Genomic DNA, 25,254 nt, shown 5'->3' with positions numbered 1-25,254 from the left:
CGAACTGCGGCCTAGGGTGTCCTGGTGCCAAGAGCACATATGGACACTCTTATGCTTGAACAAGGTGTTCGTTATTGACAATCCATGACGAGCACAGAAGTCCAACAACAGAACACCACTCTGGTTCAGATCAGGGGGGCCGTTCCTCCCAACCACACCCCTCCAGGTCTCACTGTCATTGCCCACATGAGCATTGAAGTCCCCCAGCAGAACAAGGGAGTCCCCAGAAGGTGCACTTTCCAGTACCCCCTCTAAGGACTCCAGAAAGGGTGGATAATCTGAACTGCCGTTTGGTGCATAAGCACAAACAACAGTCAGAACCCGTCCCCCAACACGTAGGTGGAGAGAGGCCACCCTCTCATTCACCGGGGTAAACCCCAATACACAGGCACCAAGTTGGGGGGCAATTAGTACGCCCACGCCTGCTCGGCGCCTCTCACCAGGGGCAACTCCAGAGTGGAAGAGTGTCCAGTCCCTCTCAAGGAAACTGGTTCCAGAGCCCGAGCCATGCGTAGAGGTGAGTCCGACTATTTCTAGCCGGAACCTCTCAGCCTCACACACCAGCTCAGGCTCCTTCCCCACCAGTGAGGTGACATTCCACGTCCCAATAGCCAGCTTCTGTAGCCGAGGATCAGACCGCCAGGGTCCCCGCCCTCGGCCACCACCCATCCCACATTGCACCCGACCCCTTTGGCCCCTCCCACAGGTGGTGAGCCCATGGGAAGGGGGACCCACGTCTCCTCTTCGGGCTGTGCCCGGCCGAGCTCCATGGGTAAAAGCCCGGCCACCAGGCGCTCGCCCACGTGCCCCACCTCCAGGCCTGGCTCCAGAGTGGGGCCCCGGTGACCCACGTCCGGGCAAGGGAACACTAGTTCCATTTGTGTTTTTCATCATAGGGGTGTGTTTGGGCTGCACTTTGTCTGGTCCCTCACCTAGGACCTGTCTGCCATGGGTGACCCTACTAGGGGCATAAAGCCCCTGACAGCATAGCTCCTAGGATCATTGGGACACTCAAACCCCTCCACCACGGTAAGGTGGCAGCCCAGGGAGGGGTACTGAGAACATATTTGCTTTAATTTTTCTGTTGACCTTATCAACAGTTTAAAACCCCTTAAAGAAAAATAAGTCGACAGCTTCAGATCTTTTTACAAGATATTCCAGGTTACAAGAGCAGAGGAAGAGAAGGTCCTTTTGCCGAATTCAGCCCGCACTGAGGGGACACTGCAGGTAATGATGTCTTGGGAGTGCACGCTGTAGCTGCACTGACAATTTGACATGTGGGAGGAGATATAAGAAGATAGCAGAGCAAGGAGTGATTTATAGATGAAAATGTACCAGTGTGAGAGCCTACGTGTAGTTAATGACGACCAGTTAACCAGTGAATACAGGGTGCAGTTATGTGTACGGTAATTACAACCAGTTATGAATGTTAACGCACCATGATAGACAGCATCCAACATCTGCAAGGAGCTGGCAGGAACATTCATGTAAATAATGTCACCGTACTCACCTGTTTTTAGTATTCTAGCTGCTTTTTGGTTACTTTTCCTGTTAATCATCCTTTCAATTATCATTTTATATTCACTTGTTAAAAAAATTAATAAATAAACAATTTAAATTTGTACGCATCCTTTATAATTGTCTATTGTTGTTATTGTTGTCCACTGTTGTCATCACTGTTTGTTAACATTCAGGTCTCTTGTAAATGAGTCCCCGAGGCTCAGTGGGATTAACCTGTATAAATAAAGGTTGAATGAATAGTCAATGGCTGGTAGGAAAGTTGCAGCTAAAAGGTGTTTCCTAATGTTCAGAGTTAAACAATATCTATTTTTGAAAAAGAAACCCAGTTTAATTTCAGTTTATCACGTTTTTGATATGTGGTTTAAAAGAGAGACGTGCATCAACTAAAATTCACAAGTATCTGTAAGAATCTACAAACTCAATAAGAACACTATGCATGGATGAGATAGGAGGAAGAACTGCTGGGACCAACTTCCTGTTTAAAAACAATATCCCTTTGGTTTTATCTGCATTTAGCACAAGTTTGAGATGGAACAAATTTGACTGGATGATGTCGAACGCAGACTGTAGAAGCTGGAAAACCTTTGCAGCTGTTCTAGCTCGACAATAAACAACTGTGTCATCGGCATAAAGGTGCAACGATGTGTCAGGAATGTTCTGACCTACATTACTTATATAAATGTATATATATATATATATATATATATATATATATATATAGACAAATAAATCTGTAACTCATCTGTGTTGTGGCACTTTTGAAAGTTACTCAGAGCAGGGAGAGGATCCAGCAAACATGCCGACAGATATGATGCTGATGCTGTTTATTTAATTCTCATAGTAGTTATACTTAAATAAAAAAAAGTAATAGTAAATGTATTTTTGATTCTTTTTAATCCTCAACTATAGGATGGATTGCGATGTTATAAAATGAATTTTCATTGCTTAAAACCTTGAATTCTGACTTCTGTCCTTTTTTTTGGTTGTAAATCTAAAAACGGCTCAAGTTATTGGTATGGTATAAAGTTTATTCATTAAAAAAAAGTACAAAACAATTCCATAACAATATAAAAAAGATACAAGAGATTTAAAATGAAAGGCAGCAGAAAAAGTAAAAATCTTATTATATCTGCCCCTTTTTTCAAACAATTGGTTCAATCATAATAATTTTCAAGTAAAATAAGTTATTAATGAAAGGTATAAAACACACACAGTGTAATTTCCCCCCAAGTTTTGGAAATGTTTAAAATTAAAACAAACACAAAACTTCAAGCAAATCATGCAATCCTTCAACTAAAAATAGTATAAGAATGAGTCGGTTGGTTTTTATTATCAGCTCATTTTAATGACAGTCTCTTAAACATTTTCTTAGTTTTTAACTAATAAGGTCAGTTGTTAAAATAAAACAAATGTTTTTATATCAGAAGATACTTATTGTTATAATTTTAACAGTATTTTTTCCCTCCATGCTTTCTTTATGTAGGAATTCAGTAGACCTGGACAGCAGGTCCAGAATTATTTTTATTTACAGTATTTCATTTATTTTATTTACACCCTTTAATATGTGGACAGTGTGTTTTGATATTGTGTTGCTGAAGTTTTGACTGTGGATATATCTATTCTTGTACAGTAAACTTCAAACTTTATTTCTAGCTGCGATGATAAACTGTGTTTATAGGACTTGAACTTTACATCCACTGGTTTCTGTAATGGTCCTTGTGAACAAACCTTTGCAGAGATGGTTCAGTGTGGGTGAAAGCTGTGCCTAATAAAAAAGGTGTGGTTTTCAAAAACTGGCCTCACAAAAAAACAGTTGGACGGCAGCTGGTTAGTCACACGAGCTGTGTTTTTTCTTGTAATACTGAGCCAAAATTGAATCATTAATTAGAAACAATATCTTTATACACTTAACAGTTATTTAACAACACAGTTGTGTGTTGTCTTGCAGGCGACTAGAAAGTCTCCCGTCTATAGACAGAGCGACCAAATACAACCCTATGTATGAAAGTGAAGCCACAACAGGCTACAGCCACTACTACCGCCGTTACCCCGAACCTCCGGTGTACAGCAGCGCCAGCGCCGAGGCCTCCACGGACTTCAGCAGCGAGGAGATACAGCACATCTACGAGAACAGCGAGCTGACCAAAGAGGTAATATTTTGTGTTTGACAGAGTAGACTGACTGCTTACTTTGCCTTTTACCCCTATTTCCTCTATTTTTTAGTACAATTTGACCTCTAGGACTGTGTGCAAATTGAAAAACTTGTTTCATGAAACAGAGTTTTTTTTTTATTTTTTTTTTACCACAGTAACAGCAGATATGTTTGATATAGATCAGATACATATTTTTAAGAGACTGATCTGTGAGGCACGCTGGTGGAAATGTTGTGTTTGTGTTGCTTAGCTGCCTCAAAGAGTGGGCCGACGGTCAGTAACTGATCCAGATGTGAGTTCTGCATCTTATCAGGCTGCGCCTGAAGATACACAAGAGCATTTGTCAGAGAATCAGAGTTGAACTTGAAGAAGACCTTTCAACAAGACAGAGATACTCAGCATGCTAACAAATCCAAGCCAAGGCCTAAAATGAGCAAATGGAAGGTTTTGGAAGGGCTGAGCCAGACCTTATTGAGTCTGGTAATATCTGCTACTTTTTTATGTTTTTTTTACAAGATGTAAATCAAAACCACAGCTTGTTTTGTTTCATAAACACATTTATTACCAACCACAGTAAATCTGCATGTCGCACTGACGGTGAACCGACTGTTTTTGTGTTTTGGATGTTCAAGATGTGACGTCTTCAGACTATCAGCTGTTGCTTAGTGTGCCCTGTTTCTGATCATAAAAAAAGGTTCTTGCAGAAATTATTGAAAATGTTTATTATACTTGTGCTGTTTAGATATATCATGGCTATTTGTAGTTTTCCTATAATTAAATGTTTGTTTATTCCAGTTCATTGAAACATATGAAGTGACAGCAGACCTTTGTTCTGCTGATTTTAATCCTTTTTTTATCTCCTTTTACTAATTTAGTTTCTCTGATCATTTTAATGAACATTGTCTGTTTTAGACGCCTGCCCCATCAAACAGAGGTCACTGCCTGTGTCTAATCCCACGCCGTGGGCAAACGATAGTATCCGCTGCTTAAAGCGTTCTTGCAGAAAAATTGAACTTTTGTGGAAGAAAACTAATTTACAGGTGCATCTTCTGTTCTTAAAGGAGCTTTCAACCTCTTTTAACAATGCAGTTAAAGAAGCAAGGGCAACTTATTTTTCTAATTTGATTGCTAGGAGCAACGGTAACTCTAAACTGTTTTTTAATACAATCAGGGACATTACCACTCCAGCTGCACCTTCTGTTCCTATCTCTTCAAATGAGGATTGACAACTTTTTCTTTCTTATTTCACAGACGGTCAGTAAAGTGAGAAATAATATTTCTCCACCTACACCTGGGCTGACCGTTCCCTCTCTAGCTCGGCCTGTTATTTTAGACTCCTTCCAGCCAGTGTCCGTTCCTGAGCCAGTTAAGCTTGTTAGCACCATGAAGGCTTCCTCCTGCTCTCTGGACATTTTACCATTAGGCTTGTTTAAGAGTGTTTTTCAGTGCATTGGTCCCAGTGTACTGAACATAGTAAATGCTGCTTTAGCTGCTGGTCAGGTCTAAAGAGTGCTGTCATCCACCCACTCTTAAAAAAGGTTAATTTGGTTCTTCTTTGTTTAGCAGTTACAGACCCATCTCTAAACTTCCTTTACTGGCAAAGATTCTAGTGAATATTGTGGTCAAGCAGTTAGCCGCTGCTCTTGATCACCACAGTATTCTGGACCACTTTCAGTCAGGGTTTTGTAAATCCCACTCAACTGAAACAGCTCTTCTTAGAGTCTCACGTTATTTTGACGCAACGTGACGCAGGTAAATGTTCTGTGCTGCTCATGTTGGACCTGATGTCAGTTTTTGACACTGTTGATCACCCAACCTTGTTAGATAGGCTGAGGAGTTGGGCTGGTGTTTCAGGTTCTGCTTTGAAATGGTTGTCCTCTTACCTGTCGGATAGATCAACCTTCTTGGCTACATCTATGTACAGATCCCATTCTTGTCCTGTTCATTTTGGCGTTCCACAGGGCTCTGTTTTGGGGCCATTGTTGTTTCTGCTCTATCTGCCCCCTCTTGGTTTGATTCTTTCATCTTTTAAGGATATCTCCTATCATTGTTATCCTGATGACATCCAGTTGTATATTTATTTTCTTCCAAATGAAGTTTTGAAACTACAAATTTTACTTAACTGTCTGGATTCAATTAAAAACTAGATGAATGAAATAACAAAGTCCATGCTCAGATAGATGAATGAAAGTTTTCTCCAACTAAATAGCGAGAAAACTGAAGCAATCATATTTGCACCAGAACTGTAATGATAAAGCAGATCCTTGGGCCTCTTGGTCATTTTGCTAAATCTTTGGTTAGAAACTTTGGGTTAACCTTTGACTCAGGTTTTACTCTGGAAACTCATGTCAAGTCTCTGGTTTGTTCCTGTTTCTACCAACCGCAAAATATTGCCAAGCTTAGCCATACTGTCTCTCATCCAGAATTGGAAATCTTAATTCATGCTTTTGTTTCGTCTCGCCTGGATTTTTGTAATGCGCTGTACATATGTTTAACCAAAACCTCCCTAGACCGGTTGCAGTCTGTACAGAATGCTGCTGCTAGACTCCTGACTGGATCTTCTAAATTTTATAGCTCCACTTCTAAAGCAACTCCATTGGCTCCCAGTTCATTTTCAAGTGGATTTCAAGGTTTAGGTTTTGACTTGGCGAGCTCTGCAGGACAGACACCAGAACTTTTACACCCCTCTTTGAGGTCCTGTGATGAAGATCTGCTGATTGTCCCCCAGACAAAACTGAAAACTAAAGGAGACAGAGCCTTTTCTTCTGTGGCTCCAAGACTCTGTAACTCAGATCAGTGGACTCAGTGGCTTCTTTTAAAAGCCAGCTAAAAGTCATCCTTTTAAATTTTTGTACTTTTGCTATTTTGTTTGTCGATGCACTTTGTTATTTTTATCTTGAGAAGTGCTATATAAATAAAGTTTTACTTACTTACTTACTAATGAAGTTAGTCTGCAATAATTTGATTTTAAGATTATTTTCTTTTAAAGTATGGTGATTTGTGGATTCCTTAGATGAGTTTTTATGCAAACATTTTTCTAAAGTAAATGTTTTTGGCCCCAAAGTATCTGGATGGTAACTCCTTATCTGAAATTAAATTACTTTCTTTTCGTAACTTTCCACTGACATCATAACATTAACAAAAAGTTTATCAGAGCATCTCAGCTTTAAAATCAACATGGTCTTAAAGGAATTTTGTTCTGTTGATTCTTTTAGGTTTGGTCGGCTATTTCTATGTGTGTCATATAATTTTCTCAATCAAATTAAATTTTGTTTTTCTGCAGGAAATCCAAGACAGGATCCGCATCATCGAGCTGTATGCGAAGGACCGGCAGTTTGCAGACTTTGTGCGACAGCATCAAGCGTGAGTTAGCTTCTTTTCACTTTGAGACTTTGATAAAGTGAAGCAGTGGGGTGAGCAAACGAGGCTTTGAGAATAAAAAGGGGAAGTGGGTTTGTGATACAGGACAGGAGGCTGACAAAACAAGAAATAAATAAGGTTTTGTTTGGTAGTCAGGAGCTGCAGGAGGCAAAGACTTGGCTGCTTCCAACCAGTGGACAGATTTATTATTTCTGAACTCCAGCCAGCCTCGTACCTCATACAGTTAGACAGAAACTGTTGATGTTGACCACAAGCCTGGTAGGATCACCACAATGTGCACCACAGCTAAACCTCATGCCCATCAAGCTGAGTTCAGTTGTAGTTTTTTTCTTTATACGGTAATAACTGCAACAAATTTACCTAAAAGATAAATTTTGTTTGTGAATGTATTTAACTGTGCTGCAGTGTCATGGAGACGCGACGAGAAAGCTCTTCTGTGCAGACATGAAGCTGTCATGTGGACAACAAGGTATTTTTCTTCATTTGAACATTTATTTGCACAATTACCGTAATTTCCAGACTATTGAGTGCACCTGAATATAAGCTACGCCCACTAAATTTAAAAATATTTTTTGTACAAATAAAAGCTGCACTTGTGTATAAGCCGCTGGTTTTTGTCTGAACAGTGCCTGTAACACGGCTGGTTAAAAAAATAAAATAAAAAATACAGACCAGGAAAAGTCACTGATCGTTATCTTCAATCCTCCCGTGCACTAAAATCTTCTTCAGTGTCAGAATTGAACAGCCTCAGAAAAACGTCATCACACACGTCCTCAGTCTCTCTTTCAATGTCATTTTCATCTCGAGGCAAATTTATGATTTGATTTGATTTATGATTCACACTTATTTCTAGTGGCTGCACATATTTCCTTGTGTAAAACGAGGGGTGGGGGGGGGAACTCCTGCGGGGAAACTCCTGCAGGGAGGGGAGGAGAGAACGGACCTCCTCAGTGGATCGACGAAACCATGTTTTAATAAACCATGTTTAATAGTAATCAGATCAATTGGCCGTTCGGAATAAAAACGCGTCATGTAAACACCCTGTTCGGGTTATTTTTAGTTTATTCAGCGCGATCCGAAATCATTTGTGATCAGAATGAAACGGGTGGTTTACGTCGATTCATAACCCGAACAGTGCGCATGTAAACACTTGATCTGTTTGTTTTTATCTGATGGTGAAAAACTGACCTGACTGCGCATGACTGCGCATCATTCAGCCCTCACACATTTGGACAAGAAAGACACCTATGTCAGAATGCTCTTCATCGACTTCAGTTCTGCATTCAACACAATCATTCCACAACAACTCATCTGGAAACTGGACAGTCTGGGTCTGAACACATCACTGTGCAACTGGCTGCTTGACTTCCTTACCGGAAGACCACAGGCGGTACGGGTTGGCAGCAACACATCCAGCATCATCACTCTGAACACGGGGGCCCCACAAGGATGTGTGCTGAGCCCCCTTCTGTTCACTCTACTAACCTACGACTGCTCTCCATCACACCCCTCCAACCTCTTCATCAAGTTTGCGGACGACACGACTGTGGTAGGCCTCATCAGCAATAACGATGAGTCACTCTACAGGAGCGAGGTGAGCCGGCTGGTCTCCTGGTGCAAACGCAACAATCTCTTGCTGAACACAGAGAAGACCAAGGAGATTGTTGTGGACTTCAGGAGAACTCAGACAAAACATGCTCCACTATCCATCAACAGTGTTGTTGTGGAAAGGGTGAGCAGCACCAAGTTCTTGGGTGTGCACATCTCTGAGGACCTCTCCTGGACCATCAACACAGCAGCAGTGGCCAAAAAGGCTCACCAACGGCTCTACTTCCTCCGCAAGCTGAGAAGAGCGAGAGCCCCCACCCCCATCATGACAACCTTCTACAGGGGGGGCCATCGAGAGCATCCTGATGAGCTGCTCCACTGTGTGGTACGGGGCCTGCACAGCATCCTGCCGCAAATCCCTCCAGCGGATCGTGAGGACAGCTGAGAAGATCATTGGCACCTCTCTCCCCTGCCTTCAGGACCTCCACAGCTCTCGCCTCAGAAGTAAAGCCCTCTGCTGGGTGGGAGATCTTGACCACCCGCTACACTGCTTCTTCAACCTGCTGCCATTAGGGCGGAGACTGCGTAGCCTCAGTTCTAGGACCAGCAGACTGTGGAACAGCTCCGTCCATCAGGCCGTGAGGATGCTGAACTCTCTGCCTGCCCCCCCTCAGCCCCCTCTCCCACTTCTGCCACCCTGCACACACTACCTCCGCTTCCTGACACCCCCCCCCTCCCCCCCCCCTTCAAAACTGCTCTGGGACATTTATTTAGTTTTATGAATAGTTCATGAATCGGTCACTTTAACAGCCTACAAGCTCACTCTACTGTTTATTGCATTATATTTTGCACTACTGTTATGATCAACTCGTCCTGTTTATTCTTTATTCTGGTAATTCTGGTATTGTCATTTCCACTTAATCACCTCATCAGTACATAACTGTGACTATATAGAACCGGTATGCACACCTTCACTTTACTAAGTTTCTCAGGTTTATACTTTATATTGCACTATTGTTTACTCTGGCCTTGCACATCCATTATCTACCTCTCATCATGTTATTGTCTTCAGTCAGCGTCCCTTTGTCTCCTGTTAGTCACTATTGAGCACGTTGCATCAGAGGTCCTGCTGCTGTTCACTTTTATATTTTTTTATATTTTTTTATATAACTAGTTGTGTTAGTTTATTTTTGCTAATGTTGTTGTTTGCTGCAATTTGAGTAGGAGTGTAACGCAATTTCAATTTCTATGTATGTCCTGTACATATGCAGAATTGACAATAAAAATCAATCAATCAATCAATCAATCAATGTGCAACCTATGTCATTTCCTCCTGGCTAATGCTAATAATATTAGCATGTCAGGGAAGCAAAACTGGTCTGTGAGCGACACAACATTTCTACTAGAAACTTTGAAAGAGCTCAAAATGATGTGTATTACCTGTAGCTCAGTCAGGGAGTGCAGCAACGTCTCCACCATCATTAAAACCTGTCGCAGGTCCATTTTGGGTGCTCAGGTTTGTTTACGTTCATCCTGGAAGTAAACCGGAAGTAGAACTTCTTCTTCTGTGGTTTATTTTTAAAGCGAGTTTACCACTCTGCGCATGTCAGTACTTTTGTTCAGAACAATGATCACTGCATGTAAACACTCATCATGAACAGATTGTGTCCATGTTAAAGATACATTTGAATTATTTAATCTGAAAACATTTCAATCCGGTCTAAAAAATTTGCACACGTAAACATAGCTGTAGTCACCAGGACCCACACCCAAGAGAGACGTGTACTGGGAGTTATGTGAGCGCCTGGGTGTGACGAGGCTAAATGTTTTGACTGCATGAAGCTCGTTAACTCATCAAACAAACAAACAAACAAACAAACAAACAAACAAACAAACAAACAAACAAACAAACAAACATAAATTACCTGCAGCATTGTTTGGCTGTGTGTTCCCCAGTAAGTACTGGTTAACTACCCATTAGCTCCTGATTTGTTCCTGATTCGTTCCTGAGGCGTTTCCCAGTAGTTAATCAAATTTTGTGTACCTTATTGTAAAGTGTTACCAAATATGTTTCTACAAATGTATATTAGTTTTTACAGCAACAGTTCTGATCGTCTGAAATAGGTTCTGTGGAAAGATTACAAAAATTAATGTTTTATCTGTTGTAGATAGCTCTTTGAGCACTGGATTGAAGTGATGAGAGGCAAGGTCCAAGACCAAAGTGTTATTAAAAGAAAAGCTGCCAACTTAAAACAGTCTCAACATTTCATAAAAGTTTATGTAAAAGTCTTTTTTATGAACATTTATACTGCCATCAACTTTAATTACACAAATATTCTGCCAAAAAAACATTAAATTTTGCTTCTTGAACTGCCTCTGGCTGCATAGGAAGTGCTAAAGCTAGCTGCTGCTGCTATTTGCCCTTTCTAATAAACATATTTCCATGGTAATAATCGTGTAATGCAACATTGGCATTGATGTAAAGATTTATAAAGTAGAGTTTGTTCAAAGAGCTAATCTAAAACAAGTAAAACATTTATTGTTCTCAACTTTTCAACATCACCCCACTGAAAAACATCTGCATCATCCCTTTAAGATGGTGGGATGAGGTGTGTTTTTAAGGCTATCCAAGTTGAAACATCTTACTAATACAATCTGTTCCTTCTGTTTCACAGGAACACCCTTCCCTGATTTAAAACAGCCCCCTCTCAGGACCTGTTCTCCACACTCCTCAGAGCCTGGATTGTGTTGCTGGACCTTCTTCCAGCACTTTTAGAACCCGGACAGTAACGCTGCAGCTGCTCCGGTCCGCCTGCGCAGCGGTGTTTATCCACCTTCCATTGTGCCTTTTCTCGACTGACTGAACTTATCTTGACATTGTGGTCTGTGTCTGCTGCTGACCTGCTGGACTCGATTCTGTAGGCCCACGTTCAGTTACTTGAAGTTCTGTCAGAAACACAAATACCAAACCAAGATTGTTTTATGTATTATTGCTTCATGTTGTAAATGCCTTCTCATGAAAGGGAAGAACATCAACTATAAATTTATATTTAGTTAAAGCGATGATGGTTAGACATTGTTAGATTTTTCTGTTTTCTCTTTTTAGTGTTTATCACACAGGGATTGAAGGAGCTGTTTGTTTTTAGTCACCGGTGCTATTTCAGTTTAAATGCTCCTTAAAATGTACATTTCATTTCAAAGCAGGACCAGTGGACAAACGTTACAGAAAAATAAAACCGTTTGGGCGAATTATTTGAGAGGCTAAACGGCTGTTTCATCATTCGCTCACTGATGCGTGTTGTCCTGCTGTGTAGCCGAGCCGCACCACATCAAACACACATCAAACACACATCAAACACACAAAGCTCCTGTAGGCGTTGAACTGAAAGACTGAATTTTCACTGACTCGCTCCAATGAAGTATAGCAGCTAGCTGCAGTCTGGACTGTGTCAGAATGTCATTATTTATTCTGGAATTCACCAAGATCTGCTAAGAGTTGCAACACGTTCATCCTCAAGCTGAGCTAGAATGGAGTTTTTGTCATTTTACCTGTTGTCACTATGTTTATGTGTAGTGTCTGCAAAGTAACAAGCACCAAGCAGTTAGAAAACGTGTGAAGCTCTGCACAGATAACAGTTAGCAGCCTTTAGCTCAGATCAATAAAGCAAATTAATACTTGACAAATAAAGTGTGCGAACTACAACGTAATTATCCAAAACGTTGAAGAAGCAAAGCTGATGTCTCTGGAGACGATGCTTCATTTATTGTGCCACATTGAAAATAGACGTATTGCATAAAAACATTAAAAGCTTGTGCTTGTTATCCTTCATTAAAATACTTCCTGTGCTGATTTGCAACTGGAGGTTGGGGCTTTTCAACCCAATACACAAATATGTTACACCTCCTCTCTTTCCATCACCTTTAAATCGATCTTTAAGATCATTTGGAAGTAAGATTAAGCGGAGACTTGACGAGCAGTCAGCGGTTTACCTGCCGTGGACGGATCGATCTTGATAATTATCATCCTAAAGCAGCTTCATTTGAAAACAAAGTGGCTGCAGCAGCTTTTTTCTCTTGCAAAAGAACAGACTTCCATGTAAATAACGATAAAGCGAAACTGATGATAAATGGTTTATAGCAGTGGTTCCCAACCTTGGTCCTTGAGGAACGCCATCCTGCGTGTTTTACTTGTTTCCCTGCTCCAGTACACCTGATTTGAGTCAATGGGTGATTAACGGGCTTCTGCAGAACTTAAGGAAATAATTAAATCACTGAATCAGGCATGTTGGAGCAGGGAACAACTGAAACATGCAGGATGGTGTTCCTCAGGGACCAGTGTTGGGAACCACTGGTTTATAGCATGGCATTCACATGAAAAGTCAAGTTTTTGAGATGAGTTTGTTTTAAAACGTTCAAAGAGCTATTTACATGTAACTGCTTAAAAAATGTTGGCAAATATATAGAAGTGTTTGCTTTTATTTTGTTTACACTTTAATTTTAGACTAATGTTTTTTTTTTATTGCTGCTATATGCATTGAAGTATTTATTAACATAAAAGTAGCGTTTAACTTTATGAAAATACTATTTTGTTCCAGCTGCTTTTCTTTTTATCGTTTTCTGAGATCTGCATGAAAGAGGAGTGAATGCATCACGAGGCGGACGAGAAGCAAGAGTCGATGCTCCGGGAAAAGAGCCTGATCCCACGAACCCACAGCAGTTCTGTGATCAGATCCAGAAATCAATGAAAACTTATTTCAGTGGAAAAATGCTGTGAGGCGTGCAGCGCACAGATCAGATCTTAGAGAGTATTCTTACAGATGTCTCACATCCTGCAACTGGCCCAACAGGAAATCCAGAAAAGGCGAGCTGATAAACAACACATGCTCCCTGAAACGACAATCTCCATCTGTCTGCATCAATGAAAGAGCTTACAAAACACAAATTCTTAGAAAAAGATGTGTCCCGTGACCACTTATCTGGTAGTTATCCTGCATTTAAACCTGAGACCTTCAGACAAATTCCAGGGTTTCCTTTGGGTATTCACACACAATCCTTTCTGGATTATTTAAACTTGATCCCTCGTGTCTGTTCAGTGGCCTCTTGCAGCTGCGATAGATTATGTTCTGGACTCATTTGTTGTCAGCCAGTCGGTTCTGTTGGGAGGTCACTGACACACACACACACACACACACACACACCTCATTGTAGTTTCTTGGACTTTTCATTTCGGCATCTTTAAGTAAAAATAAGACTGATGGAGCAGACCCTTGTGACAATACCAAGCCTTTTGCAGTCTGACTTCAGTTTCGTTTTTACACGTGCTCTTACACCACTTACAGTCGTGTCCATAACATCGCTGATGTCATGATTAGTTGCACCATAGGGTAGAAATCTTGACTCAGAAGTGTTTCTGTGTGAACATCTTTTATACTGATTACTGTCACCGTGTCAACAGTGTTGTCATTTTCTGCAGCTGTATAAAATAAAACTAATACGTATAAGAATAAAAAGTTTTGTGATAATTACTGAAACTTGTTAAGGGATTATGAGTTATGTACAGTTTTTAAAAGAATTAACAAACAAACTCCATGCACATTAAAATAATTAAAGATGTAACTCAGACTGGAGCTATTTTGTATAAGCAGTCACTTGTTTGAGGTTTAATGAATACTTTTATTAATTAACCTAAAACACTTAAAGCAATAGTTCAGATTTGTTGAAGTTCTGTGTTGTGAAAAGGTTATGAACGCTCAATATCTTACCTGTTGTAGATGGCTCTTTAAAAGGCCTCCATTTGGAGAAAAAGTTTTATTCTGACTGGATGATGAGCTAACGACTAGTCCAGGTAGTGCCATGAATGAAGTGGATTAACGTCTTCTCGGAACAACAAAATCCCATCGAAAATGTTTTATGTGAAATGGAAGGTTGTATAAAGATTAATTACATGTTTGAATTAACCGAAGTTTCAAGACCGGAGTTGTTTTAAGGACCACAATAACACACTCTATTCTTGGCCCTGCTTGAACTAGCTGTTAGATTGTCGATCTGGTTAGAATTAAACTTTATGTCCAAAATGAGGTGGTAGAGCTATGTACAACAGGTAAGATGTTTATTTTTACAAATATTTCCACAGAACCTTCCAAAACTCTAAGCTATTGCATTAATAAACAAATTAGACAGTTTTTTAAAAAGTATAACTGAATCATTTAGTACACTTATTTCACGGCAGACCTTTAGATTTAGGAATTTGTTCATCAGGTGTGATAACGAGAGCTGCATACCATTTCTGCATCTGTGCCTGCTGGTTGTAATTCAAAATGCTAATGAGCAGAACTAAGAGGAATGCAGCCTTCATTAATGCACTTGCCCGTTCCCTATCTTTTACGACAAAATGCTAAATGTGAATCAGGCCTGCCGGATCTAAAGTTTATTTGCCATTCTTCTTGCTTCATTTACAGCCAAAGTTTTACTTTCTCACAAAGAATGTGATGAGAGACTTTGGTCTTTCTTTTGTACTCATCCCGTTTCTGGGTGCTCAGCTGCTCTCCGGATAATCCAAAAATGAGATTAACCTCAGAGTATGGATTACAGGTTCACCTGCAGCCACGGCAGCTTCTAAAAAAGCGCTTCTTGGTAATCAGCCCTTGTGACGAGCACGTACAGTAAAAACTCGTGGGCCAGGATTTGTAATTTATTGCCTTTGCACAAGCACCAGACATTGTGTAAACACACCCGTGACCTGTGAAAACAATCTGAGTGTAAACAGTACGTCCTTCCACTGCCTGAAGGAAATATTGGATCCAGCTGCTGCTCCTCGTGCCTCCTTGCTGGTGTTAGCTGCAGCTGGAAGCATTGTGGGTTTTTTGTTCTGTCCATCTTTTTAAAGAGCATTTAAAGACACTTTTTTATTTAAAAGATGCATCAAGACCCCCAAAAGCAAAAACAGATTTGAAACTAAAATAGTAAAAAAAAAAAAAAAAATTATTTACAACAAAAGGCCATCCCCAGTATTTGAGACAAGGACGACGTGTTCATAACAGAACTGTTGAACTTTGTATTTCAGGAGCATTTGTTCAGTTGGTAGAGCTGTTGCCTCTCAATTCAATTCAATTCAATTCAGTTTATTTATATAGCGCCAAATCACAACAAAGTTGTCTCAGGGCACTTTACAGGAACATTCATATACATAAAAGCCATTTAGTAAAGTTCTCTATCTAAGGAATCCAGCAGACAAGTTGAATCTTGGCTTCGTTGCAGTCTCCCATCCTGAGCAAGCACAGTGGGAACAGTGGAAAGGAAAAACTCCCTTTTAAAAGGAAGAAACCTCCAGCAGAACCAGGCTCAGGACAAGCGGCCATCTGCTTTGACCGGCTGGTTAGAGAGGACAGGAAGGAGAGACAGACGAACACAGAATGGTAGGTCCAGGTATAGGTCCAGGTGTATCTGAAAGACAAAAAAAAAAAACACATGTTAAGGATAGAAAAAATAATTACAAATACAAAACAGGTTGAGCAGAATAAGTAAAGACAGTAGCAGAGTGAAAATTGTGGTCAGTTTGTCCTCCAGCAGTCTAAGTTTATAGCAGCATAACTAAGGGACAGTTCAGGAAACCCAAGCCGACACTAACTATAGGATTTAGCAAAAAGGAAAGTCTTAAGTCTAGTTTTAAAACTGGATAATGTGTCAGCCTCACGGACAGAGAGGAGCCTGATAACTGAAAGATCTGCCTCCCATTCTGTTTCTCTCAGTGAGAAGGTCGCTGGTTCAAATCTTGGCCTGGGACCTTTCTGGGTGGAGTTTGCATGTTCTCTCTGTGCATGTGTGGATTTTCTCCATGTACTCCCGTTTCCTCCCACAGACTAAAAACATGCATGTTATGTAGATTGGTAACTAAATTGTCTCTAGGTGTGAGTGAGAGAGTGAATGGTTGTTTGTCTTGTTTGTCTCTGTGATGGACTGGAGACCTGTCCAGGATGTCCCCCACCTCTCACACAGTGACTGCTGGACATGGGCACCAGTGACCCCCGCAACCTGAAAAGGAAGAAGTGGGTAAAGATAATGGATAGATGGAAATCTACTCATAGTTCCCTTAGGCATTGATTTTTAAAAGTTCTTGTTTTAGCTTTTTTTGACCCACTGGCTACTCTGGGTCTGTGCTTTATAAAATTATGTCATGTAAAAACAAAAAATCCAAAACAACAACAACAACAAAAAATATTATTTTGTCAGTTATCAGCCCAGTTTATGATTTTGAACTAGAGCTGTCATTTCTAACCCGAAACCTGACCCGGACCAACCCTAATTAGGGCCGGGCAGGTCTCGAGCTTTTAATTAGGTCAGGATCAGCCACGATCCAATTATAAGATAACATGGCCTGCCATATTCCAACAGCCACACGGGGCAATTTCACTGCGAGCTGACTGTCCTTGAAAGAGGTAAAACCTCCAGTTAAGCTTCAGATGGACTGTACTGCCAGGCAGCGATCCATCGCCCAAATGGACGTTCATTCAGCCGCTGCACTCAGCGCACGCACGCGGCCGACGACCCAAACAGGTGAGATCCCAAAGCAGACGTGTGCCAGAGCTGTCCTCGTGTCTCAGTAATTCAGAAAAATGCAGCAGAAACAGGGTTTAAATGTTTTTTTTATGGCCACGAAAGTACAAACATCACTTAGCTCCGAATCTTCTGCCGCTTTTATTCAGCTGCGCGTCCCCGACCGTTAATAACTAACTAAAAATGTTGTTTATTTTTCCGGGTTCGGACTGTAATTACTGTTAATTCGTCGGATTGCGTGGGGTTCAGAAATTATGACTGCGGTCTGGGACCGGGTCGGATCAGATTTTTTGGGCCTGAATGTAACTCTATTTTGAACTGAGGCCTGTGCAGATATTTTCATCAAGAAGAATCCGTCCTGACTTTACTTTGATAGATTTTTCTAGCTGGATTATTGAGCAGCATCATGATGATACATGTGAGTGCTTAAATTTTCAGGCAGTGGCACCTCCTGAAAGTTTCATGTGGGGGTCACTGAAAATCCTGTGGTGGCACATCAAAACCAAAGCACGGAACAAAATTTCAGGAGATTTATGTTATTGTCATTTATATGTTATTTGACAAAAACAGCAATACAGAAGTCAGGGAATCATTTAACTTTACATACATCTGTGGTACTTTAATTTATTTTATGTACAGCTGATATTACTTGCATGTTACAGACTACAGATGAAGAATCTTTGTGTAATGGATATCCTATCTCCAGCGTTGCAAACAGTGTCTGTTGTTACTGAGGACAATAATGGATGACAGATTTTTGTCCATGAATAAATCTCCTTTTTGCCTTGAACAGCGTATTAATAAGCTGATGAGCCTGCACATAAATCTGATGGCTCAATTAATCAACCAATCAACCTTTATTTATACTGGTAAATCCCATTGAGCCTCGACTCATTTACAAGAGAGACCTGATTTCAACAAAGAAAGATGACAACAATGGACAACAGCAACAACAATAAGCAGTTATAAAAACTCATACTAGTTTTTTTTTTTTTTTTTTTTTTTTAAAGATTTCTGTTTGTAATTAGAATAAGTTATATTTTTGTGACAGATCAGCTTTAATAAATACCGTACTTGCCGCCGTACACATCACATCAGTCGAAATATGTCTAATAAAGTAGAAAAAAACAAATACGTCATTTCGCCTTATAAGTCGCATCTGTTGTGCGTCACCGCTGACCACCTGGAAACATGGGCTGGTGTTGTGCCAAAAATCGATTGGCTGCAATGGTGGCTGTGGGAGCACGCATGAGAGGACTTTAACAAGAATTTAACAAGATGAACACTTAAAAACAATTATTTGTTTACTCAAAATTATAGCAAAGGTGTGTCTCAGTCTAACTTTCCCTTAATAAATGCACTTTAATGGTCGAATCAGCTGCATTTCACCTGGGCAGCTCGACGTAATGCAGCTGATTTGATGTTTGCTCCAGGATTTCCAGAACGAGATGAAGTTATTTTGGTATGTCTGCTGTGCATGTTTGGTTCTTTTGTACAGCACTTTGGTTGGCCTTGTTGCTGTTTTAAGTGCTATATAAATAAATTGGTATGGTATGGTATGGCAAGCCAAGTGTCTCATTAATAGCCACTTTTACCTATTGAGATAGTTGGCTTGCCATAATACTTGTCCACCCCTCTAGTGGCTGAAAATACCATACCATACCATTTTATTTATAGAGCACTTAAAACAGCGACAAGGCCAACCAAAGTGCTGGTAACAGGTAACACACAAAGCAAAATACGAAATGAAGTAAATCAGAATATAGACATAAAAACAATGCAGATAATGACGACAAACCAGTGTGGAGCATACAGGATCAAAACACAGATCATCTGGTGTTGAAAGCTACTGAATAGTAGTGAGTTTTTTAAACGAGACTTGAAAACCGAGAGGGAGGGGGCCTGTCTGACAAACAGAGGTAACTCGTTCCAAAGTCTTGGTCCTGCTACAGAGAAGGCCCTGTCACCTCTGCGTTTAAGACGAGTTCCTGGAACCTTGAGGAACAACTGGTCCACTGACCTCAGGGAACGTGGTGGGACATATGGTAGTAGCAGATCAGAGAGATATGGGGGGGGGGGGGGGACTGTTCAGCGATTTGTAGACATACATGAGTATTTTGAACTGGATTCGAAAGTGAACTGGTAACCAGTGCAGTGAGGCCAAAACTGGTGTAATGTGCTCTCTTTTGCCTGTACTGGTTAAAAATCGGGCTGCTGCATTCTGGACCAGTTGTAGTTGTGCAATGGAGGTCTGACTGATACCAAACAGGAGTGAATTGCAGTAATCAGGCCTAGATGTAATGAATGCATGTATTACTGTCTCCAGGTTAATTTTGGATAATATGGGCTTCAGTTTAGACAGCCGCCTCAGTTGGAAGAAACATGATTTAACAATCATGTTTACATGATTGTTAAGTTTCAGGGAAGTGTCCATTATCACGCCCAGATTAGTGACTCTTTGTTTTTATGACAGGGTTAGAGTGGAAAGGTCGATGCAGTGGTTTGTGATCGTGTCGTTGGGAGGGAACAACATGACTTCAGACTTCTTTTCATTGAAACTTAAGAAACTTAAAGCCATCCAGTCCCTGATGTCAGCCAGGCAGTTGAGCAGCGGTTGAATAGAGCATGTACCATTGTGTCTTAGGGGGAAGTAAATTTGACAGTCATCGGCATAGAAGTGGTATTGTTCAATATTTTCCATGTCAGACTGAATGAATCGCCAGATCTCAGACAAAAATTGGGTTATAAATATGGGACAAAAAAAACATAAATAAGTCCCTTTGCTTTATAAGTCGCAGGGCATGCAAATTTATACAAAAAGGTGCACCTTATACAGCAAAAAGTACGGTACAATATTTATCTGCAACAAGTCAAAATCCAGGGGAGCCAGTGTACTTTATGTGTCAGTCCAAGCAGGATAAATTGGGAGGGTTGTTTCAGGAAAGGCATAAAACGCTTGCCAACTTAAACATTAAGCATTGTTTTAGATTCCCATACAGTTGAGGCTTAGGTTAACAACAATCATGTTTGATACTGTTAGCCAGCAAGAAACTGGGGAGAAACGTACTAAAAATATCTTATTCTTTTGTTTTCAAACTTATATTTCTAACACCAGCACTTGTGCGTTTATTCTTATCTCTGTGCATTTTTTTTATGCATGTCATGTAAACAATCAATAGTTAAATATGGTCCGTTGAAGCTGAAGGGTTAAAAGCAGGAACGGTTTGAAGGAGAAATCCTTGAATAGCTAGAGATTTGCTCTTTTAAGCTGATGTGCTTCAGCAGATGTGTAATAGTGGATGATGACAGATTCACAGGCTGACTGGAGAATCCAGGTCATCGTGGGCTTTTCCAAAACCTTACAGCCTGGTGACAGAAGTCATTTTACAATACTTATTGATCAGTATTAATACAAAAGTGACTAACAAGACGAGTCTAATGAGTTTGGATAGAAGCTTTGAAAACTTTTTTACGGGCTTATAAAACCAAACCAAACAAAAACTACCAAACTTGCAGCAATATGTATTTGTCTCCTTACGTATTGGTTAGTTTGACAAAAGTAAATATATAACGCTTGCTATTTTCAGGAGTATCCACTGAGACACCTGAATGCTATCGTATTGATTATTAATAACGAAAAATATAGAAAAATGACCCCTTCTTTGTGTTGAGTGTGCACCAGACAGCAGCAGATACAACTTGCCTCCTCTCATTTCCTGCCTGAGAAAAGAGACGTTTCAACAAAACGTCTTGAAGAAAAATGTGTTTTGCAATAAACATGATGCGTTTTATTAGGGTAATTGATCCTCCAGCATAAAGGAGGTGCTGTAAAATGTGTATCCCCAGGGTTACTGTCATCCTGATTATTTGGTACTTGCTGGTTCACTGCTAAAACAAGGAGGCGGTGTTGCTTATTACTGTAAATGCATTCTCACTAAGAACATTTCCCTCTTATTGGCTTATTGTATTTTACTTTTTGCTCAGAATTGTCTGACCTGGCGTCTTAGACCACAAATGAGCTCCAGCTGTCAGTTTGGTAGAAAATATGGACTTCTTGTCTTGCCTCATATGATTCATAGCAGCAAAACAGCCTCCAAGAGCGATAATATCTACAGTCCTGCAGATCTCTGGAGATACATTTAGCATTTTGGGATTGTTTATTTCAACCTGTATCTCCTCAGTTTACAGCTGGCGTCGCATTGCTTCTACAAATCACACTCCGAGCATAATTTCAGATAAATAGTGTTAACTTATTTTTATATTTATGAATGTTTCTGTTCAGAGCCCTGAGATGACTTCTGTTGTGACTTGGTGTTATAGAAATAAACTGAATTGAATTCCAGTGTTTCTGGCTATTAAAAGTTACCTATTGCTGTTTGTCATTGTGAAGTTACTTTTTGTCGTCAATGTCTCGCCAAAGGCTCATTTCTCACTCATTGTAAAAACTTTTGCTTTGTGAGTTAATCTCACAGGAGATGTATTAAAACAAATGTTTTAGGCAGAACAACTCACCTTTTTTTAATTTAGAAATGTTCAAAGTTTTCTCCAAGTGAGACACTTGAAGCTATAGTTCAACTCTTTTGAAGTGAGGTTGTGTGGAAAACCAGTCTGTGTTGACAACTCCTCAGTATAAGGAATGTGCTGTGAGGTACTGGCTGTCTTGAGTCACTGAATGTGTAGGTTTTCAGCTCTTCCTCCAGGTTCCTGGTGGTGCCAATAACCAACAGCTGGAGGTCATTCCTCTAATTGGCTCCAGGGTAAGAGTCTACAGATGAACTCCATTCCCTGCAGGAGCACCAACCAGTACTTGTGCCTCCAGCCTTTTAGTGGGAGAATTACTAAAGTGTACTTACCTTTGTTTCCTTCGTGCTTTCTGAGACTTGCTGCTTGAGTCTAATCCCTGGACCGCTGGTACTCACCTGTGAAGTTCCTGCTTCAGCTGCTCCTGCACCGTCCAACCACTTGTCTCCTGCATTCCCTTGTCATCACTGCACCTGCAAACCTGGGGCTTACCTGCTGGAGATCGTCTGCCTTCTCCCCCACGCCGCAATTGACCAACCCTACTGTAAGACACCAGGAGCTAAAATATTTTCATCATTCTTCATCCCAGGAATTGATCTGTTCCCCATTTCCAGGTTCCCCGATCCCTGCCCTGTAAATAGTATATTTATCACTGTAAATAAATCACTTTTAATTATTGAGTTTGAGTTCTGCACCTCTCTCAGTCCTTATTCTGTGCGTTCTCGTTACAAAATGGCATCACTTAATTGATATAACTGATGTGCATGTAATTGTAATGGATGCTGTAGAAAAGAAAAATGTGGGATAGACAAACACAAAACACCTGAACTATGTTTTAAAATACAAATTAACATCCTTATGTTGAGTCCAACAGGTTGACTTCCAACCTTCCTCCTATCTGACTGCAGGTACAACATTGCCAAATTTTCAACACTGAATCTTACCTGGGACCGATCACTCCTTGAAAACCTCAGATTTAAAATTATAATTCTGGACAATGTAACAACTAGTTTGAGCAGAGCCAAGACCAAAGTGGATAACAGTCATCTTAAGACCACTTCTATCTCGTATGGCAGTTCATGTCACTTTCATTTAATAAAATATTTGTGGTGTTCAGTTAAAGTCAAATAATCCTACAAGTGACAACTTTGCATCTGCTCAGAAGTTAAAATACTTTTTTCAGTTTATCTCGTGCACGTTTGATGCTGCTGTTATGCAGTTCATCAGTATTCACGTACAAATAGTTTACAGCAGAAAAGAGCTAGAAGTTCCTATTTAATAGAAGTTTTTACCTCCCAAAACTCACACATAGGTTTAGATGTTTTTCACATGTTATAATGAACATAGCAAAAACACAAGTGTGGCTTCTGGTATTGTTTCAAAAGAACACGGGGAATTTGTGCAAAATGTGGAAACTGGCAATTTTCACATATGAAGTTCATGTGTTTCTTTTTTCGAGTATATTGGATGATCTTAAACACATTTATTTTAAAAGATGCTCAGATTTACAATATATCGAAACAAGGTTTGCCATAAGAAAGTCTTTTGTCATCCTTCTTTAATCAGGAGAATATCTCCAATCACAATTTTGGTCGCAGCACTAGTTGTGTCAGTTTGCATTGTGTGTGTGTGTGTGTGTGTGTGTGTGTGTGTGTGTGTGTTTACCTGGACGACTCCTGGCACACCGATTGGCAAACAGATGCAAATTAAAAAAGGCTTTTAGCAGAGGGTTATGTGTAGTCAGGGTCTGTGATGTTGAGAATTCAGAGTGCAGAGAAGAAGAGTGAGGTTAGTGATTATCCATCCATCCTCTTTACCTGCTTCTTCCTTTTCAGGTCACGGGGGGTCACTGGTGCCCATATCCAAAAATTACTGTGTAAGAGGCGGGGACACCCTGGACAGGTCTCCAGTCCATCACAGGGACACATGGAGACAAACGAGACAAACAACCATTCACTCTCTCACTCACACCTAGAGACAATTTAGTTACCAGTCAGTCTAACATGCATGTTTTTGGTCTGTGGGAGGAAACCGGAGTACCTGGAGAAACCCACGCATGCACGGAGAGAACAGGCAAACTCCACCCAGAAAGGCCCCGGGCTGGGATTTGAACCGGGGACCTTCTCGCTGAGAGGTCACAGCTCTACCAACTGATCCACTGTGCCACTGAGGTTAGTGATGTCCTGATTAAATATTGACCTCTCAGAGTCAGAGCTCAAAGAGCTTCCAGCTTCCATGTTTGTTTCCAGGTTTAAAGGGGAAGGTGGAGGGTCCAGCAGTTCAAGGGAGGGGAGGAACGAGGAGGAAAGTGGACAGGCTGGTAAGTTTCCAGACGAATCAAGGACTGAACTGAGCAACATGCAAAACGTGTTCAGTCCAGAGGAGTTCCAGTCACAGAGTAACACGTCTTTCACAGATATTAGACTCAACAGCCATACTGGAAAACATTCAATCACTATATCCAACATTTACTGTGACAACTGTAATGATCTGGTTTTAATTTTATTTTTACCTCAGCTTAAGTATGTCGTAGTAAACAAGGGTAATAAATAGCAGGAGTAAAGCCTGTGACATCCAGAGGTGGCAGGAACCAGCAGCTGCATGCACTGTACCACCTGAGCAAAGAGAAGATGGGGAGGAAGGAGAGAAAAGGAGGGCAGAAGTGATTAATGCACAGTCATTTACTGGGAAAATCAATAATAAATCGTTTGATTTGATGATGAATTTGTTCCCAAAAATAAAACAAAACTGTAAACATGTTTTCTATTTCCAGTTATGCCACAATGAAGTTTTCCCGTGTGTCATTAATTAGAAACAGTATAATGGAAATGATGAAGCAAGAGTGTGACAAACATCATCTCAACTGTCCTGTTTCAGACCTTCAGTCAAACCAGTTGTGCCAAACTGGGACAATAAACCCTCCTCTGTTCTGTCCACAGCTCTGCTTGATGAAAACATGGAGTCATAAACCCTGAGATCATTTAGTTGGTTCTAGACTCAGTGGCCGCTCAGATGGATGAGAACATTAAATAAAACCTAAGTGAAACTTTTTACTCACTTGTTGAGAAAGCAACAACTTTTTATTAATGGCATTTCTTTATTTTCTACAGTTTTGATCATCTTGATTATCTTATTTTTCCCATTTGCTTCAGTTTATCTGCTTTTATTTAGTGCACTGTTATTACGGCAAACTGAAGAACAGTCATGGCTTCTTGTGAATTTCTTAAAAGAAACAAATACACCTCCTTTTGTTAGTCATCTCTTTGCTCTGGTGTGGTGACATCACATTTCTGAAATAGTCTAAGCTTCGTTTTTGCACATGTTTCATATACTGGACACCGTGGCACCACATCCAAATTTATTCTTTTTGTTGTTGTTGTTGTATTTTCTCATTTCATAATTTGTGAAAAATTGACTATAAAACCTCAAGTTTAATCCAATATTCCTGCACCTGGATTAAAAAAAAAAAGCAACAAAGGCAATTCATATATTCTATAAAAGGATATTCTGGCCATGTAAAGTGGGATTCAATGAAAATGTTATAAAGAATAATATCTTAATTATAGATAACGTTGAA

The 25,254-nt window shown here is 40.4% G+C and overlaps 1 protein-coding gene across 1 annotated transcript; it reads left to right on the top strand.

Annotated features, from left to right (window-relative positions):
* Positions 1–3,469: 3,469 nt before the first annotated feature.
* On the top strand, positions 3,470–11,945 carry LOC119419266 (interphotoreceptor matrix proteoglycan 2; the record flags this gene model as incomplete). Its single annotated transcript, XM_037686575.1, is given in 4 exon segments — positions 3,470–3,671; positions 6,958–7,037; positions 7,461–7,524; positions 11,279–11,945. Coding segments are annotated over 3 exon segments (276 nt in total). The 3' UTR covers positions 7,504–7,524; positions 11,279–11,945.
* Positions 11,946–25,254: the final 13,309 nt, after the last annotated feature.

This window comes from Nematolebias whitei, chromosome 13 (genome assembly GCF_014905685.2).
Source record: "Nematolebias whitei isolate Nwh7 chromosome 13, NemWhi1, whole genome shotgun sequence".
Lineage (NCBI taxonomy): Eukaryota > Metazoa > Chordata > Actinopteri > Cyprinodontiformes > Rivulidae > Nematolebias > Nematolebias whitei.
The sequence above is the reverse complement of the archived record's forward strand: the minus strand, read 5'-3'. Positions and strand labels throughout refer to the sequence as shown.